General features: G+C 37.2%; 2 protein-coding genes across 2 annotated transcripts in view; one reads left to right on the top strand and one right to left on the bottom strand.

Moving 5' to 3' along the window:
- DMD (dystrophin) overlaps positions 1–19,456 on the top strand; it is a 2,218,635-nt gene that overhangs the window by 280,646 nt on the left and 1,918,533 nt on the right. The window lies entirely within an intron of this gene.
- LOC100979372 (tubulin-specific chaperone A-like) lies at positions 15,384–15,961 on the bottom strand. The gene has a single exon (XM_034949490.3). It carries the CDS (start codon positions 15,882–15,884, stop codon positions 15,558–15,560), a length of 327 nt encoding a protein of 108 aa, XP_034805381.1. The 5' UTR covers positions 15,885–15,961; the 3' UTR covers positions 15,384–15,557.

The raw sequence follows: 19,456 nt of genomic DNA, 5'->3' as shown, positions 1-19,456 counted from the left end.
CACTGAAGAAAAAAAAGTGAGCCATTTTATGTGTTTTAAAATGATAATGTGATTTTGAATTTTGCTATTGTAGAAGCTCCTAACAATATTATCTGGCATTTGTTCTATCTAAATAAAGCCATGGCTTATATTATGTATATATGGAATTTCCCAGAATACTATTGTTAGACACATCACTGAGCTGTGAAAAAAAAAAATCTCTAATTTGATCAATATGTACTTACACGTATATCATTAGTTGCCATTGCTCTCAGCCTTTAGTACATTTTTTATGAGCCCCGTGGGCCATGAGCTTGCTTTTTCATAACAGAGAACGAGAAAGAAGAAATCTCATCAGTATAATAATACCCACATCAGTAGAGGGCATGGTTCAGAGGCAATCTTATTGTCTGTCACAGACTCCATCATATAAGCTAGAAATGATAAAGAGATTCGTTACAGGATACTGTAAAAGGGATATTTTGGTATATAAACTCATTAAGTGCTAACTAGATCAAAGCAAATATGGCAGAAAAGAGTCTCTGAATACTGTAGCAGAGTTTATTGAATGAATGAACGAACGAATGAATGAATGAATTTATAAAAAGCGCAGGGGGGCCGGGCGCGGTGGCTCACACCTGTAATCCCAACACTTTGGGAGGCTGAGGCAGACGGATCATCTGAGGTCAGAAGTTAGAGACCAGCCTGGCAAACATGGTAAAACCCCGTCTCTACTAAAAATACAAAAAATTAGCCGGGCATGGTGGCGCATGCCTGTAGTCCCAGCTACTTGGGAGGCTAAGGCAGGAGAATCGCTTGAACCCTGGAGACAGTGGTTGCAGTGAGCCGAGATCGTGCCACTACACTCCAGCCTGGGCAAAGAGAGCAAAACTCCGTCTCAAAAAAAAAAAAAAAAGAAAAGAAAAAGAAAAAAAGAGCGCAGGGGTCAGATAATTGAGTTTAGAAGGTAGAGGATTGGGGATGTTATGCCGATGTGAGAAAGGAGGAAGAGGTATTGAAGGAATCCAGCGGACTTTGATGAGGACCATGCGGGACTTTCTATTTTCAGGAACCTAAGGGAACATCTTGCTGTAGGCAGCCTGGGGCTGTCTCCATCAAAGAAATGCTAATATTTACATTCATTGGTTTTTATTATGTGACTGTCTATGTGCTAAAGCTGTGGTTCTCAAAGTATGTTTCAGACCCGCAATATCACCTGGAAATTTGTAAGAAATGTAAATTCTCGGGCTCTACGGAGACCTACTAAATAATGAATTCTGGGAGAGGTATTATAAGAAGTTCTTCAGGGGATTTTGATATAGTCTATAGGTTGAGAGACAGTGTAGTAGACAATACATTCATTATTTATTCTTCTCCATGATTCTATAAAAGAGCTATTGTTACTGCTTTGTTTACAAATGAGAAAACTGAGGCTTTGAAAGAGGCTCAGTATTTTGTTCAAGGTCATGTAGCTGGTATCCAGAGATACTGGGAATAGAACCCAAATTTGTCAGACTATAAAACACGGTGCTTTCAGCCACTCCTCCAGAGCCAGGGGAATAAAAATTCATTAATTTCAATGAGTATTTGTAATAGTAACCTGCAAGTCCTGGAATACAATTATAACTGCTACAGCATTACCTTTGAGGAGAAAATATCTCATTTCCCCAATTGATTGCCAAAATAAAATGCTTAAAATACAAATGTCTGGTTGAAGAAACCCTTTAATTTTTTTTCTTGCGTTCAGGCATTTGTGTCAGGTTTAACTAATTTATTTTAACTTGCAATACAGTGTTGCCTGTAGTAACAAATAGGACATTCTGCTATTAGTTTTTATGTCCTACCGACTTGTTATTTTCCACTCCTGAAGCTAAACTTCTTTAACAATTTCTATGCTCATTGTATCTACTTCCTTACTCACGTAGCTACCTCAAACACCAATAATCCGGCTGCTTCCACATCCTTCAACTGAAATTGATTTTGTCAAGGCCCACGTCACATCAGGCCTCATCTTACCACTCTGTAGTATTGATTGTTGATCGGTCCTTCCTATTGGAAAAACTCTTCTTCCCTGGCTTCTAAGATATTCCACTATTCTAGTTTTCCTGTCTCAGGGCAACTTTATCATTTTCTTGGAGGGTTGCTCTCCTATCGTAAATCTCTTTTAACGTTGAGCTTCAATCTTAATGCTCAATCAACATATTTTTCTTGATCTCATCAAAATCCATAGCAATAACAACTCTTAACCATGACCCTCAGATTTTTATATTCAACCAAAATCATTCTTTTGAGCTAGAGACCTATCCCCCTGCCCATCAATTATGCTCGTGTATGTCACATAGTTAATTCAAAATCAGTATATATGAGATCAAAAACTGCCTTCTAAGCAATTCTTCCTCCTTCTCTAGCTCATTGAAAGACATCATGTGCCAAACTTCTCAGGTTTGGGGGTATCATTCTTGCATTCTCCCTCGAGATCACTGTTCTAACATTACCTTGGCATCAGCCATCATGTTTTGCCAGGATTGTTGCAGTTCCCCTAAAACAGATGTTCAATTTCCCCCACCCCTGTGATTCGGTTTTCCACATGCAGCCAGAATGTTTTAAAAAGCATATTCGATTGTGTCATCTTCCCCCTAGAAAACCTTCTGCGGTTTCTTCAAAATAAATTTAACTGAATAACTAGTTGACTTAATTCAATGTTTTCCTTCGTCACACTAATTAATCAGTATTTTCATGTTCCTCGATGCTGAGGGCTTAACATTCAAGAATAAATTTGTCTTATGTTTACTTTAACTTATAAACTTCCTTTAAATGAAAACTAATTGTTAAATGATTTGCAAAATAACCAGAGGAACAAAGTCTATTGTGATCAGTGGATATGACAGAATATATTTTTTGTTGTTATACCATCACTTTCACAAAACTATAGAATATATATAGGCATATAGGTGTGTATGTATATATATGTATAGATATGTGTATAGAGACGTAATTTATAGAAACATTCATAATAAACCCCTGTCAAACATATTTTGCACGTTTGAAATATTAGTTGATTGGATTTGTGGTTTGTCTGTAAGTTGAACAATTAACTGATGTGATAATTCTGTTTCCATGGCTGTTACCTTAGTTTATACCACCTTTTCACCTGAATGATTACAATAGCCTCCTGATTCCTTGTCTCTTTATTTGCCACGTTCCCTTCTTCAAACTTCCCAAATCCACTTTCCCAATTGTTATCAAAAAGTTTTCCTAAAATGTCAGTCAGATAATGCTACTCATTATGCCAAATTCTCATTGCCCCAAAAGTGAAATCTGAATTCTATAAGATGCTCTACCAATCTCTCCATTAATTGGCCTCTGCACTATCTCTTTACATTCACCCCTTCCCACCCACCGAACCCACCCATCCCTCAAGAACGACATTGTACGTACTAATCATGTCATACAAGTCACTATTCTAGCTTCTGTTATTCTTCCTGAAATGTCATCTCCCACCTCAACTTTTTACCCAGCTAACTCCAGTTTATCATTTAGGTGACGTCTCCTTTTTAGAACATACCTAGAATTGACGTTACAGGAGGAATATCTCTTGTGTGTCATCTCAATATCCCACAGTAACTATTTTTTTTCCTTTTTGTTTTCTTTCTTTCTTTCTTTTTTTTTTTTTTTTTTGAGATGGAGTCTTGCTCTGTCACCCAGGCTGGAGTGCAGTGGTGTGATCTCGGCTCACTGCAACCTCTGCCTCCTGAGTTCAAGCTATTCTTCTGTCTCAGCCTCCCGAGTAGCTGGGACTACAGGTGCATGCCACCATGCCCGGCTAATTTTTGTATTTTTTTAGTGGAGACGGAGTTTCACCATATTGGCCAGGCTGGTCTCGAACTCCTGACCTCGTGATCTGCCCGCCTCGGCCTCCCAAAGTTCTGGGACTACAGGCATGAGCCACCGCGCCCGGCCCACAGTAACTATGTTTTAACATACATCAAACCACTTTGCAATTTCCTGTTTACATGTCATTATCCCTCATTAGTAAGCTTCTAAAAAGTATGGGCATTTATCCAGTTCCCTATCATCTCCCTAGTCCCCAGCACAATGCCTGACACTTAAGTAATTACGTGAGTAATTAAATGAGTAATTATGACACATTCAAGCTTGTTAAACTCTAAAACTTGGAAATAAGGCAAAAGAACAAGTAGATGTTCTTTTATTATCATACTAAAAAGTATTGTCTAAAAGATCTACCGACAGATAGTTTAATTTGTTAGGGATATGCGTCTTTTTGTAACTTAGTACTAACTTAAAAGATAATTTTTTTGTGGGTACATAGTAGGTGCATATAATTTGGAAGCACATGAGATATTTTGATACAGACATACAATGCATAGTTATCACATCAGAATAAATGGGGCATCTATTACCTTAAGCATTTATCCTTTGTGTTACAAACAATCCAGTTATACTCTTAGTTATTTAAAAATGTACAAGTAAGTTATTATTGACTATAGTCACCCTATAGTATTTACTATTGATTAGGGCTTAGATTCTGAGAAATTTTACATAAATGTACACATTTTTGTTCAGTAGAGAGACAAGTAATATCTTTGTGGTACCCTCAAAATAGATAATTTTATTGCACTTTTTGATGTTAATCTGTTTTGTTTCTAACTTAGCAATCTTGTTCTAGCTTCTTTTTCTTTCTGTGACTATGTATGTTCAGTCCCTCGAATTCCCCTTTGAATCAGTTTTAATTTGTTGCCTGTTTTGATATTAGTTAGTTGAATAAATGTTTCCATATTATCAGGATATGTTTATAAGGGAACAGCAAATTTACTTCCGTGTGTTTTAAACTATATGAGAAACACTGAGCTTGGCATCGATAGCTAATTCTAGGGGAAAAAAAAGTCATTCTCGTATATATTTGGAAAAACAGTTTTTATTCCTTTTTGAGATATTAACAGCCATTTGTATGTTGAAGATTCTGAGAAACTTGGAGGTGATTTAATCTGTTTTGCTTTGTTTAATCTAACATTTCAAGATTATTTTGGTTCTAGGAAATTTTGCTCTAGAAAAAACAGTTTGGAAACATTGGTTTACTTATAGCTTTAAAGAACAATATTTTCAACTACAATTCTTGTGTTCGAAATGCTGTAAAAATCATTTCTATGAAGATTTATTTCCTCTAAGTGTTTTGCATTCAAATAAGGTGAAATTCTGGGTCTCCAAATATACATTTCAGAAAAGTCTTTGTTTAGCTGTAGGGAAGGCATCCTGACTTCTCATCATTATAGTCACATAGATACACTAGATTTAAAGGATATTTAGGTCGGGCGCGGTGACTCACACTTGTAATCCCAGCACTTTGGGAGGCCGAGGCGGGCAGATCACCTGAGGTCAGGAGTTCGAGACCGGCCTGGCCAACATGATAAAACCCTGTCTCTACTAAAAATACAAAAATTAGCTGGGCATGGTGGTACTTGCCTGTAGTCCCAACTTCTTGGGAGGCTGAGGCAGGAGAGTTGCTTGAACCCAGGAAGCGGAGGTTGCAGTGAGTTGAGATCGTGCCACTGAACTTCCAGCCTGGGGAACAGAGCCAGTCTCCGTCTCAAAAAAAATAAAAATAAAAATAAAAAAAATTAGAGCGTAATTATATATTTTCCTTATTTTAAAAGGGAAAAAATACTTTCCTTATTTTCCATATAGAGTATATCAAAATAATTACAATCATTAAGTAAAACTAACATTTACCTGTGGTCTATAAAAGTCGGTTGAGGCCAGGCGCAGGGGCTCACTGCTGTAATCCCAGCACTTCGGGAGTTAGAGGCCAGTGGATCACTTGAAGACAGGAGTTTGAGACCAGCCTAGCCAACATGATGAAACCCCTTCTCTACTAAAAATACAACAATTAGCCAGGCGTGGTGGTGGGTGCCTCTAATCCCAGCTACTTAGGAGGCTGAGGCAGAAGAATCGCTTGGACCCAGGAGGAGGAGGTTGCAGTGAGCCGAGATTGCACCACTGCACTCCAGCCTGGGCAATAGAGGGAGATTCAGTCTCAAAAAAAAAAAAAAAAAGAAAAGTCAGTTGAGATAGTGAAGATCCAAAGATATCTGCTAAAAAAGTGTGTGTTATCTAGTTTTAAAAAGAAATGATATGCAAATAAAAACATTAGTGAGCAATTAAATATTTAAAGGGTACATTACTTACATTATGGGTGTAAAGTGTAAGTGGATTTCTGAAAACATGAGCACCATGTGAACTTCAGTATTTAAACAAGTTTATTGCTTTTGGCTTTTGGATTTATTGTTTTTTTGAAAATGGGTCTGAGAATGGCCTAGAAGAATGGGTAGACTTGACATCTAAATCTATCTCAATTCTGCTCTTGAGAAAAGAGGAAGAAATTGCTCAGAATGTTCTATCATAATTTTCTTCTTGCTCTTTAGATTTCTAAATGGTTACACAGGTATTGAGAAACACATTTTTATCTTGTTATGAACACTAAAATTCATTAGCCTTATATTTCCTCTTTCCTTATAGCTGTGTCTTGTTTTTAATGGCTTAACACTTTTCAATTCTAATCAAGCTTTGTCATGGGCTATGGGCTGAAGTGCCTTGTGATGGACTGATTTACTTTCAGTCCCTATAATCTGTGCCTTTGAAGGCTAGAGATTGAAATCATTAAGGCTCTGCTGTTGCCCTTGATCTCTGCTCAAAGAGGCTAGAGATTGATTGGTTGACAGTGGTTGACCTGGACGTCTCAAAATGAAGCCGTGATGAAGGAAAATCAAGTACACACATTCAGAATATTTCATAATGACATTTATTCTGCGTGCATTTTTTCCAGCTGTATTTTTGCTTCTTTTTTTAAAAAAAATTTAGTTTAATCATTTCTAGCCCACCCTCACCACTACCACATGTTTATTCCATTTCTACATTCTGGGGCACTTAAGACCTTTGAATTCCTTGAATTAGTCATTTATAAATGTTGTCTGAATATTCTATCAAAGCAAGGCAGCATAGAGAACTTATTATTACATACTTATCACATGAAAAAATTATTTATTAACAAATATCTATTCAGAGCAATCATTTTGATCAAAGTTGGCCTCAATTCACTAATTAGTTATTATGCAAACATAACAAACGTCCAATAGAATAAATATTCACTCTTTTCTACAGTTTTTTTTGGAATGGTTTCAGTGCTGGAAAAAAAAAACTAAACCAATTCATGTAAGAAAAAGTAAATGTCCGTTAAGAGAAAAGACCACTTTTAAATACACGTTTTAATATTTCTATTTTAATTTCTCCTTAAAAAGGTTAAGGAGGAGTATTCTAAAGACGAATATATTTGCAAATACTGTGGGAACACTTTATTGAACCAATTTGAGAACTAAGTCAATTATATTGAATTTACATATATGGTTAAAGAAAAAATGAGAAGTGATTCGATTAGTTCAATATTTAAGTGAACTTAACAGAAGTATCCAAGTTCATGTTGACCCTATTGCTTCGTATTAATATTGATAATTACAAATATACATATATATTAATTTTCCAAAATATAGATTATGAGTGGGTAATAATAGCTTCTAAAAATTCACTTTGGTACTATTCCATAGTGGCCAAGTTTCCTTTTGTTCTCTGGAGGGAGGTGGCCTAATTTAGGCAAGTTTAGTATTTAGAGCAAAAAGAAGGCAGTCTATGCAGAGATTCAATGGCATCTTAAACCTGCCCCACCTATCTCTGATTTTTTACATTGCTTTTTCATTATCTTTTCCTTTCCTTTCGAGAGACTTGAATTTAATATTGCCTCTCTTTTCCCCATATTTGCCTTTTATAAATCTAAGCATTTCTGCCATTAATACTGTAGGTTAAGAAAGTGGCAGCCACCATATTTAAGGTATAGTAAAATCTATAACTGGGGAAATATACAGTCTTCTGAGAAACTGAAATAAATTTCAGGTAAAAAGTATGTGACGTCAATTGAGTGGTGCACGTCGAGTGATACAAACCTAAATACATTCCAGGATGAAAATCGTGATAAGTTTGGAGCTCCATTTTCAGGGAATTTCTGTACTGACTTTAGAAACATTGCAACCAAACAAATCCTTGGGAACTGTAGAAAGGACTCTTTTTAGTGTTCAGGCTAAGTAGACAATGCCTACATATTTAAAGTTTCATTTGGCAGACTTGACACAGTAGGCTTCATGGAACACAAGTTATGCCTTCCTTGGTCTGAGAGAGAGAAGACTAGTTCTGCTCAACTGAGGTTAAGATCTGAGGTTCAGTGAGTCCATATAGATATCATGGAAGATTGAGTGAATACACTGGCCCTAAAGCAACAGAAAGAGCACAAGTTGAGATACAGTTTTAATCCCCAATGATTGGAATCACCACTGCCAGATATCACATCCTAATTACACGTTCTGCCCTTCAAGCTCTGGCAATACTTTTCTTGCGGTGCCCCCTTTCTTTAGTTTGCCATATGAAGAGTGTGGTAATTACTTTCCCTGCAGTTGTTTACCAATTCTCATTCATTTTTCAAGTTTTCCTTTCTCTCTCTCTCTCTCCTTTTTTTTTTTTTTTTAGATGGGGAGTCTCGCTCTGTCAGCCAGGCTGGAGTGCAGTAGCATGATCTCGGCTCACTGCAACCTCCACCTCCCGGGTTCAAGCGATTCTCCTGCCCTCAGCCTCCCGAATAGCTAGGACTACAGGTGCATGCCACCATGCCCAGCTAACTTTTCTTGTATTTTTAGTAGAGACGGGATTTCACCATGTTGGGCACGCTGGTCTTGAACTCCTGACCTCAGGTGATCCACCCGCCTCGGCCTCCCAAAGTGCTGGGATTACAAGTGTGAGCCACCGCTCCCAGTCAAATTTTTCTTTCTCTAGACAATTTTCAGTGTAAAGGTCTGCTGTGCTATAAATTTGTGACACATGATTGTGTTGTAGTTACGACTATGTAAAGCTCTATGGACAGGTTTCCTTTAGTTCTGCCAGCACAGCTAACCAGCTAATATAAATATAAAGAAATGCAACTGTTGACACCAAATGCTGTTTCCGTTTGCCTGAACAATCAACAAATAAACACAAAATCTGAATAAACATTACAATGTGAATCTATGTGTCTGTATCCATAATTATATAAAATTGAATTATTCTAAAGAATTCTATGTTTCTTAACAAAAATATTATATGCATATATACATTTAGGTTTAATAGATTTGTATCAGCATTTCTAACTCTTAGCTTCCATTGATCTTAAGTGTTTCAGAATATTTATTTCAAATCACTTTTGGAAGAAAGTAAGTTACAAATTGTGAAAATAATACACAAATCAGAGATCCCTATTTAAAACTAATCCCTACATCGCTTCATCAAAATGCCTAAAATTCTTTTTTGGAATGAAATTCACAGGGAATTGCAAGATTCATTTCCTTTACACTTTTATTCACTGCCAATAACTTGGGGATACTAAGAGTGCAGGAGAAGCAGGTAATTCTGAGGGCATTTTGGAGGAAAGCAGTTTTGCATTGGCTAACTTTTTAAAAAAGATTAAACATTTAAGTGCCTTGTTTTAAAGATTTGAATGATAATGATTTCAGGTAATTCATTTTTAAGCTATATGGTAATAATAAGACAAAAATAATTCATTTGTTTCCTTTTGGAAAATAGATTTTTTAAAAGATAAAGATCTGTTTTATTTTTTTTTTATTTCTAAGGTACTGTCCAACCTAAAAATATGAAAGTAGGTGTGGATAAGCTTTTTTTAAAAAAAATTGCCAGTAGTACAAACAAATTTTATAGTCCATCATTTGCAGGGCTGGAGGGCTTGCCATATTTAAACGTGTGACCTGTTTTGAGTATTTGGGTCAAAGAGAAGGGAGGCACCAGTGTTTAAAGTGGCACAAACAGAGGGAAGAACGACAATACAATCGAATATATTCATTTTTATTTTCATAAATAAAGGAAAGTTTAAAAAATCTAGGTACATCAGTAATGTTCCCTTAGATAGTATTATTATGTGGCTATTGTTTACTCTCCTTTGTCAGCAACACAATCAGTGATTTTCAGCACCTGCTATTGGGTTAATAATGGAGTTAGAGAAGCATGAGTTTCAATTTGTGCTCATCTACTGCAAAGCAGCTATATGAACTTGGGCAGTTACTTAACCTCGCTAAGCTTTGTTTCCTATCTATACAATAGGGTCAAGAGAAGTACCTCTCTTACAAGGTCTGTGAAAATGAAGTATGTTCATGTGTTTAAAGTGTTTAGTAGGTGGCACATAGTAAGCACTCAAATTATATGGACTATGGCCATTACCTTGACAAACTATATTCTCTCTCCATTTCCTCATATGTAATATGGATTAACACGAAGATGAAACTTAAAAAATGCATAAAAATCTCAGTGTCTAGCAATTTGTAGATGTTCAACATTATTAAAATTCCCTCCTCAATTTTGCTTACTTTGCTGTACTGAATGCTATGTGAGATAGGAAAGGATATCAATTATTTGCTATGCCCCTTCCGGGCACTAAATAAATACATGTTTTTGTTCATTCTTTTACTCAATCTAAAAGTTATTGAGCACCAAATAGGCATCAGGAAGTATATGGACAAGTATAGGAAACAGGATTGATATTTACAATCAGGAGAACAATTTTGAGCCCCCAGTCAGTCACTTGATGTTATCCTGGGCAATCAATGGATAGAGTCCAACCACTCTAAGCCTCAGTTTTCTTATTTCTACATGTTGATAGTATTAATAGTTGTTATAAGATTTGAAACCTGTTATGGACTATAGTATTTTGTGCAGACATTAGTCAAAATCATAAATTATTTTGGGGAGCACATTTACATTCCTCACAGTGAAGCCTTGGGCCCTACACCTTTGCATTTAAATTATACATCTGTAGCAGGAAAAAACAATTTCAGTATCACGCAAATTTAAGTGGGCTAAAAATGGTATTTTATTAATTTTTCTATGGCTAAATTAAATTTCTATTTTGGTTCCTCTTTTATCTTAATTTAACAGGTTTCTTAATATACCATTCTCAGGAAATCTTAATAAAATTCAGTGACTTTTCAGGTCTACCGGTCACATTCAGGATTTGTTAGGACTCTAGCCTCCAATCTAGGATTAGAATAACACAGGAGTATTACTTAGCTTCATGGCATCAGGGCCAACTTCTGATTCTAGGTCAAGGACACACAGAGATGTGACATCCAATTTGGTCTGTAGGGAAGAAGATCTTTGCATGCAGGCATTGGCTGAAGTGAACCAGTACCTGCATCCCGCCCTTAGTTGAACTGCCTATTCTGCCTCCAGGATTTGGGGTGTCTGTGTCCTGATTACCACACCCTTGAAAGACTGCCAACTTGCTCCTCCAAACGTCCATGACCTTCTCAAGCACCGACACATGTTAGCTGCTTATCACAAACCTGATGAGATGCTCAGACCCCTGTGAGGCTAATCTACATGCCCAGTCCCTTTGCTCGGGTTGGGCACTATTTTTCAGCAGCTCCAGAACCTCCTTCTCTTCTTTGGGACTTTGGTTCCCTAAGAGGACATTATAATGTTCCTCTTATTTTCAGATGAATTTGAAAATGTGTGTGTGTGTGTCAGAGGGTCAGGACCCTCCCCACACCCCACATGGCTTCTAACTCTCACTTATCTGTAACTCTCTCAACTTCCCCCTCTTCTTCTCTTGGTAGGCACCTAGAGCAGGTAAAAACTTTTAAACAGGATTCTTCTATATCTGTTTACGCCAGAATCATGGTTCACTTACACTAAAAGCAGTTGACCTCTGTCAGTGAAATCAAGAGTTGATTTTGTAATTCAAAAGCTCTGTATTTCTAAACAACCCTAAGGCAGTGAGGAGACAGTGCCTAACTTACCTTACTTGCAAAGGATGGAACTTAAGAACGTGGTTACAATCTCACGAAATACTTGTGTGTGTGTGTGTGTGTGTGTGTGTGTGTGTGCACGCGCCTGTGTGTGTGTAGTTCTGAAGATGGCATTGTTAGGTGGTGGAGGCCTATAATATTATGATTCTCAACATGTGAATTGTTATCACAGGCAACTAATCCTATTGCCTCAGGTTTACAATCTGTAAATGGGAAATGAAATGCCTAATGTTTGTTCTCAGCCTAGTTGTGAGGATTAAATGCAAAATACAGCCTCAACAAATGTGAGTTCCCTTCCTCACATTCCCTTGTAAAAAAAGGACTTTCCCCACCCCCCTTTTATTTAGCATATCAACAATTACTCCTTTATTTGGGACTGAACAGCCTTTTACTAACTATCCTTTTGTTTCTCATTTTTTATATTCATGCATAGTACAACTTATGAAATATTTTACCCCAAATCCTCTTGGGTCTGCTTTATATGCATAACCAAATAAGGCATATTTTTATACAACTATTGTGTTTTATCTTAAGGTAAATTTCAAGCTAAAGTGAAAAATGAATTCCTTCTGGTATTCAGGCAGAATTTTCCTTACGAGAAGTAGGTCAAGAAACATTGAACGCAGAATAAATTTATCTCTGAATACGGCTCTTCAGCTCTGGATTGTTTAAGGATGGCCTAGAATCTACGCTGAGCATTCTCTTGCATCTCCTTTTTCAGTATGGTGCTGAATTAGCATTCGGGCATAAAGCATTTCCTTGGAATTGCTCTTATTTTTGTCCCCATATTCTGTACTCCATCGTCAGGTAAGAAGGCAATATGTAGCAGTCATTTAAGAAACCAGCACATAAATTATTTCCCAAGTTAAATCAATGTGCATCTTACTGGTTCAGTTCACAGTTAACTAGAACTGCTGGGGCTTGCTTTTATGAATTGTCCCATTCCCTCCTTGCTTTCTTTTTGAGACTGACTCTCGCTCTGTCACCCAGGCTGGAGTACAGTGGTGCGATCTCAGCTCACTGCAACCTCCTCCTCCCGGGTTCAAGTGACTCTCCTGCCTAAGCCTCCCTAGTAGCTGGGATTACAGGCATGCACCACCACGCCCAGCTAATTTTTGTATTTTTAGTAGAGACGGGGTTTCACCACGTTGGCCAGGCTGGTCTTGAACTCCTGACCTCAAGTGATCCACCTGCCTCGGCTTCCCAAAGTACTGGGATTACAGGCATGAGCCACCGCGCCTGGGCTCTCTCTTTTAAACAATCATAAATATGAAATTAAATGGGCTGACTAGAAGCAAATTGGTCTGTAGGAACACCCATAAAAGTGTTGCATTCTGGTTGTTTTCCCATCCTGCAGCCCCTCTGGCCTAGTGGAAGCTCCTTTCGTTTTGCAGATTTAGATTAACTGGGGTAGGTGAGAGAGGGCAGGGATGGCAGGCCATTTGTCTCTCATCACCGACTGAAAAGTTGAGCCGAATATATACCTTTTGCTCCTCTACCCAAATGAATTACAAAATTCTAATTCCCTCACACACCGGGGCCTGTTGTGGGGTGGGGGGAGGGGGGAGGGATAGCATTAGGAGATATACCTAATGTTAAATGACGAGTTAATGGGTGCAGCACTCCAACATGGCACATGTATACATATGTAACAAACCTGCACGTTGTGCACATGTACCCTAAAACCTAAAGTATAATAATAAAAAAAAGAGTTGATTGTTTTTATAATCTAAAAGTAAAGACAGTTTGGTTTTGTCAAAACTTCTTTGTTTTCTATTTATTTTCTCTATAGCTTCTAAATTTGTGTTCTGCTTGTGCATGCGTGTATGCTTGCATGCATGTGTGTGTGTTTTCCTTAAAGAGTAGGCAAAAAAGGGCAGAAAATAGATCATTCCCTTATAAACCTGACAAGTACCTGTTTATTTCTTTCACTGTGGTAACTGGAAGGCTGGAAATACTGAGCACTTCAGAAGTCATTCTAAAAAGATTGGTTCATGTTTAATTTGTTTGACTGCCCAAACCTCTAATGGTTCAGTGAAACCTTCGTGAGGATTTTAAGAAATAGATCAGGTGATAGTTTCAGTTGAAGCTACTAAAAAAAGCCTTTTTGTTCATATTGTTTTATTAGAGTGGGAAATTGGGAATTCTAAAATGTTCCCACATTTGTCACCCGTGTTACTCTGGCAGCCTTTTGTCATGATCACATTTTCCCTGTTCGTTTGTTACTGCTGCTGAATGTACTTTAATGATTCTAATAGGAGCTATAGATTGTGCAGAAGAATAACAAGCTTCAAATTAAAGAAGAATATATTTGCATTTTGTGGCTTCTAAATATTAATACAATTGAATTGTTTTTGCTGACCACTGTACATTGACTTCCCAGGGTCCGGTGCATAGCAAATTCATAGATGCTCCATAAAATAATTATAGAACCATGCATTCATGTGTGCTGTGTTGTGGTTCTGGGTACTAAGGATGTCTGCCTGAGTCCTGAATGAGTCTTAATCGCCATCCAAGTTGTGTGTTTCAGAGTTGGGATGGTGCAAGGAATTTGATTATTAATGTAAACTTTAGATAACTCATAGCATGAATAACAACTGTACAGTAGAAGAAAAATGCAGAAAGAATAAAAAACACAAACAACAGCTAAAACAACAACACATAGAAAACCTCAAATAATTAGAGCAACAGGCTGTGAATGCATTTAGCAAACATATACCCTTCACTTACTTTTGGGAATCCAGTAACTTTCTCCTCTGAGTTCAATGAAAAATCAGTAGCACTTACGGGTGTGATCATTAACTTTGTTTACTTTTTTAGCTTTCAATGACATTCACGTTTGTGTTGAGATTTGTTTTTTCTTTCCTGAACATTTTATCCCATTCGCCGATCCAGAAATGATAGAATAGGAAAAGAACAACTAGGGCTTTATGCAAGTACAGTAAAATCTATTGATGCCACTCTACAAAAGGCTGCAAATTGGAATGGCTGAAATCATCTGCTCGTCTTTTGTGTTGCATTTTAGGACTATCAATGAAACTTGAAATGATATATTAATAGAAAGTTTGAACAGGAATTATATATTGAAAATGTGACAGAATCGGTAGATCCAATCATCCTAGGCTGTTGAGAAGGGAATATGCCTCATAGTCTTGTATTTTTTAGATGAAGCCTTCCAATTTACCTGGCAGCCCACCTCATGTCTCAGTGTTTAGTCATATAGCAGAGGTTGTTACAATTACAAAAGTTCTCTTTTTTTTCCATGGAAAATTGATCATTTGGAGCAGTAGATTAGTTTATTTCAATTTTATAGCATGAGACGCATAGAGGTACATTAAAAAGAACAAAGACTTTGTAGTCAGAGACATCTAAGAGTTGTGTAAACCTGAGCACATAAGTAGCATTTTCTCATCTATATGATGGGATGGGGTTGGGGTAAGAATATATATCATATAGGCAGTTACAAATATAAACCACATATCACTTATGGAGTTTTTTTTTTAGATGAACTCATTTATTTGACATATTAAATTAGACAAAGAAATATGTATGTAACCAGATAAAAACAATCACATTCTCATACTACTTGAACACACCGCAGTGGTCAAAAATAATGGATTGTAAAATGGACCCCAGGATTTAACGCAAAAACCACCCCATACGAGAAAAGTTTCAGGCTTCTAACTTCACTGAATCCAGTACTAAACGTGCTTCTTTATATTCCTCAGCTTCTTCCAAGTCTTTTTCACTTTCTAATATCTGTTGAAGATCCAAATATGCGGCTTCCAACCTGCGCTGGCAATCTGGGATCATCATCCGGGATTCTTGTAGGATCTCTGCCTGCTTTTTAATGTCATAATTTTCACCATCTTCAGCTCTCATTCTTTCAATCTTTTCTTCTTGTTGTTTTGCCTCTTTTTCATACATCACTTTTTCTTTGACCAACCGCTTCACCACACCGGTCTTGATCTTGATCTGTCTCACGCGAGGATCGGCCATGGTCCCTCGAGCCCCGCGAGAAGGAGGGGCGGAAAGCCGGGGTAACCGTGGAGGGCGACGCGCAGAGGCGGTAGCTATTTAGGCTTGGTCGCCTGCGCGCATGCGCAGGCTGCGCGGCCACTTAAGGAGTTTTTATAATAAATCATTATAGTGTCATACCTTCCATCAAAGGACTGAGTACTCAGGTGTGAACATTGGTAAACAATTTTTCCAATATTAACATCTGTAGTATTTTAAATTACGTGTCATTTTAAGGTACTGTTATTCTCTTTGTAATTTAGCATTTTTTATAATAGAAATAATTTTGCAATTGCTACATTAACATTTTGAATTGATTATTGCTTATTTTTAGCAATTCCATTGCATCATTTTACAGATTCCATCACTGTGCTGAAACATCCCATCTGTTTGTGAAAGTTTTGGATGTTTTCTTTAATATCTAGATGAATCTATTCCTTATCTTATCAGTCAGAGATATTTTAAAGTCCTTGTCTGTTAGTTCAAGCATATAGGTTATCTCTTAGTCTGGTTATGTTGATGGCTTTACTTCTTGATAATGGGTGTATTTTGCTTAGTTTTATTTATTTTTTGCAAGTCTCATTTTCTTTTTAGTGAATGTTAGATGTCATGTATAGAAGAAAAATAGAGAATGAGGTAAATATGTTTAATCTTGGAAATAGGTATAGCTTTTTTTCTGTCATACTGCTAGTATGGGGTTTGAGTCAGTGGTGTTAGTATTCAGCTGGTTTGGAGGGGCGGGGTTTGCTGTTGCTGTAGCAACCTTCAGAACACTACAGTCTTCAAAGACCTCCACTGATGGGCTGCTGCTATCCCGTGCTTAATGTAGTGCCTGCGGTCCTAAAGGGATTTCTATCTTCTTGTTCCATCCTCAGTTTTCAGCAAGCCTTATATGCCTGTCTCTCCCCTAGTGGTAACAGATCATTCTGTTTTTATTGGTGCAGAATCCTGGGCCAAAGAGGTTATCATACTGCTCTTCCAAAGAGGGTATCTTGACCCTCTCTCAGTGGCTTCTACCTTCCCCGACCCCTCTGAACAGGCGGGTCCCATGGGTGGTAGAGTTTAGTATCTTTCCTTCAGTTTAGTATCTTCCCTTAAATCTTACGCCTTTTAGAAGAGGAGGGTCTGGAAAATGGGTTTGACTTCATGTTTGTGCGTCACTGAGGGGAGCTTCTTCCTATCTCTTGTCCTATCCCTTACTTTTTTGCAAGTTCCCAATAGAAGTTTGTGGAAAAGAATTCCAGAATGAGTGCAGACTCCTTCGGTCTGCATTTCCAAGGATGCTGAAATGTCATACCAGCCCACACCTGACTTTTAAGAATGCCTTACAATTGGAGCTATTTTCTTTTTCCTGCTCCTACGATGACTACTTCTGCCTCCAGTTCTCTGCCAAAGGTAAACCTTTCATGTATCCAGTCTCTCCTTGGAGGAGATTGAAGTACTTTGGCTCACCTCGTTGCCTTGTGGCCACAGCTATATAAATGGCTCAAAAAATAATACGTTTTTATAGATCACCCTGCTTTTTCTCATTGGGTGGAGCAACGTTCTTATATAGCATTTTTACATCCTAAGCAGAAGAGGAACTTGATTATGATGGAAAGCGTAAGTATTTTACCCTCTTGGGATATCCACATTCGACATGTTAATCATTACACTTACCCTTACTTTAGATGGAAACAATGAATAATACTTATTTTTATTAGAGAAAGGCCGTAGTAGAAAAGTGATATTTTAAAAATTGAATTTAATAAAAGTGTATTGAGGACCTGTTATCTGTGAATCACCCAATGGGAAAAGTCATGAAAAGCTGAAGAAAACACTTCATTGTATTTCAGAGCTTTTAATTTAAAGGTGAAGAAAAAAGGTGACTCAAAAGCATTTTGTATATTCAGAATCCATTTGTGAAACCTAATTTGTGATGTTGAAACTGAGATTTGGCACACTGTCCAAAATTGTATTCAAAAGTGTAGAACCTGCTGTCCTGGCCTTTTTGTTTTGTTTGTTTGTTTGGTGGGGTGGGGTGCGGTGGGCAGTAGGAAGGAAAAAGAAAAGATAAGGAGTGTGGTGTTGACTGATAGTTTATTCTCAAGTGCAGTCACCAGGGAGTTCGAACTGACTTCTACTTTTGAAGTTGAAACATGGAAGCAGGGCTCCAAAATTTTATATCTCGTTGAAGTAACTTAGAATACTCACACTTTTATGAATGATTGAGATACTTCCTAAAAATTTAAACCATGATATCTCCAACAACAGAAAAGAGGGAATATGAAACCCCCATAGGCTACGGGTGTCAATCAAAATAGTCTTCGGAGAAATGAAATGTTTTCTTCATTATTAATTTACTATAAAATTGAAGAAAAAATTCCATTTTTCTTTTTTTCTTTTTTTTTTTCTTTTTTGAGACAAAGCCTCGCTCTGTCACCCAGGCTGGAGTGCAGTGACGCGATCTCGGCTCACTGCAACTTCTGCCTCCTGGGTTCATGCGATTCTCCTGCCTGAGACTTGCGAGTAGCTGGGATTACAGGTGCATGCCACCATGCCCGGCTAATTTTTGTGTTTTTTAGTAGAGACGGGGTTTCGCCATTTTGGCCAAGCTGGTCTCGAACTCCTGACCTCAAGTGATTCACCCACCTCAGCTCCTAAAGTGCTGGGATTACAGATGTGAGTCACCGTGCCCAGCCAAAAGGTTCATTTCTCAAGTTTTACAAAACTTTTCAGTCAAAATTCACATATCTACTGTCACATAATTCATACTCAATTACATTCCTTCAAAAATGCTCACACCAAAGTTTGAACACATCGAGGCAGGTGGTTTGAAACATCCATCCCAAAGTTGAGTTGGGAGTCAAGGTGACAAGAATGGCCCATGAGCAGTGAGATGTCTACCAATGCCGGGCTCCGGGGCAAACAACTAACATTAAGTGCAAAGGATTAAACTTGTTAATTAGGAGAAAATAAAAGCAGGTATTTGCTTATTTTATTATTGAGTTTATATTAATAGTAATCACTTCCATTCATATTAGATGCAAAGGAACTTTTAATATTCTATGCACTGACTTAAACTTACTTCTTAATCCTTTTCATCTCCTTATAATGATGCATATGAGTTTATTGGAGGTTTGGAGGTATGCACTAATGCAAAGTGATGAGCTGTAACCAAAAATTAACCAAGAAAATAAAATCACAATTTCATGCATGTATTTATATTTGTCTTCTATGGCAAACCATGGGGATATTGAAATATGAAATTTCAAATACCCTCTTTATTATGTTAGATGCATTATTTTTAACAATAGAAGCCTTAAATAAAATATTAAGATACATTTGTATTTTGACATTTAACTGCCCTTGGCATTGTGCATTTAAACTTTTGGTGTCTAGCAAAGTTAAAGGGAGACTGTCTTTAAATACATATATATTGATAGTGCCATTTTGTTAGACATGTCATCTTTCGAATGTAATGATATTGTTCACACATTGATTTTATTGATGATGTTAAATCAAAATGGTTTCTGCAATTAGTAACTTCTATAAAACAAACATATTAAAAGGAA

This window comes from Pan paniscus, chromosome X, assembly GCF_029289425.2.
Source record: "Pan paniscus chromosome X, NHGRI_mPanPan1-v2.0_pri, whole genome shotgun sequence".
Lineage (NCBI taxonomy): Eukaryota > Metazoa > Chordata > Mammalia > Primates > Hominidae > Pan > Pan paniscus.
Note: the sequence above shows the minus strand (reverse complement) of the source record. Positions and strands in the feature narration are given on the sequence as shown.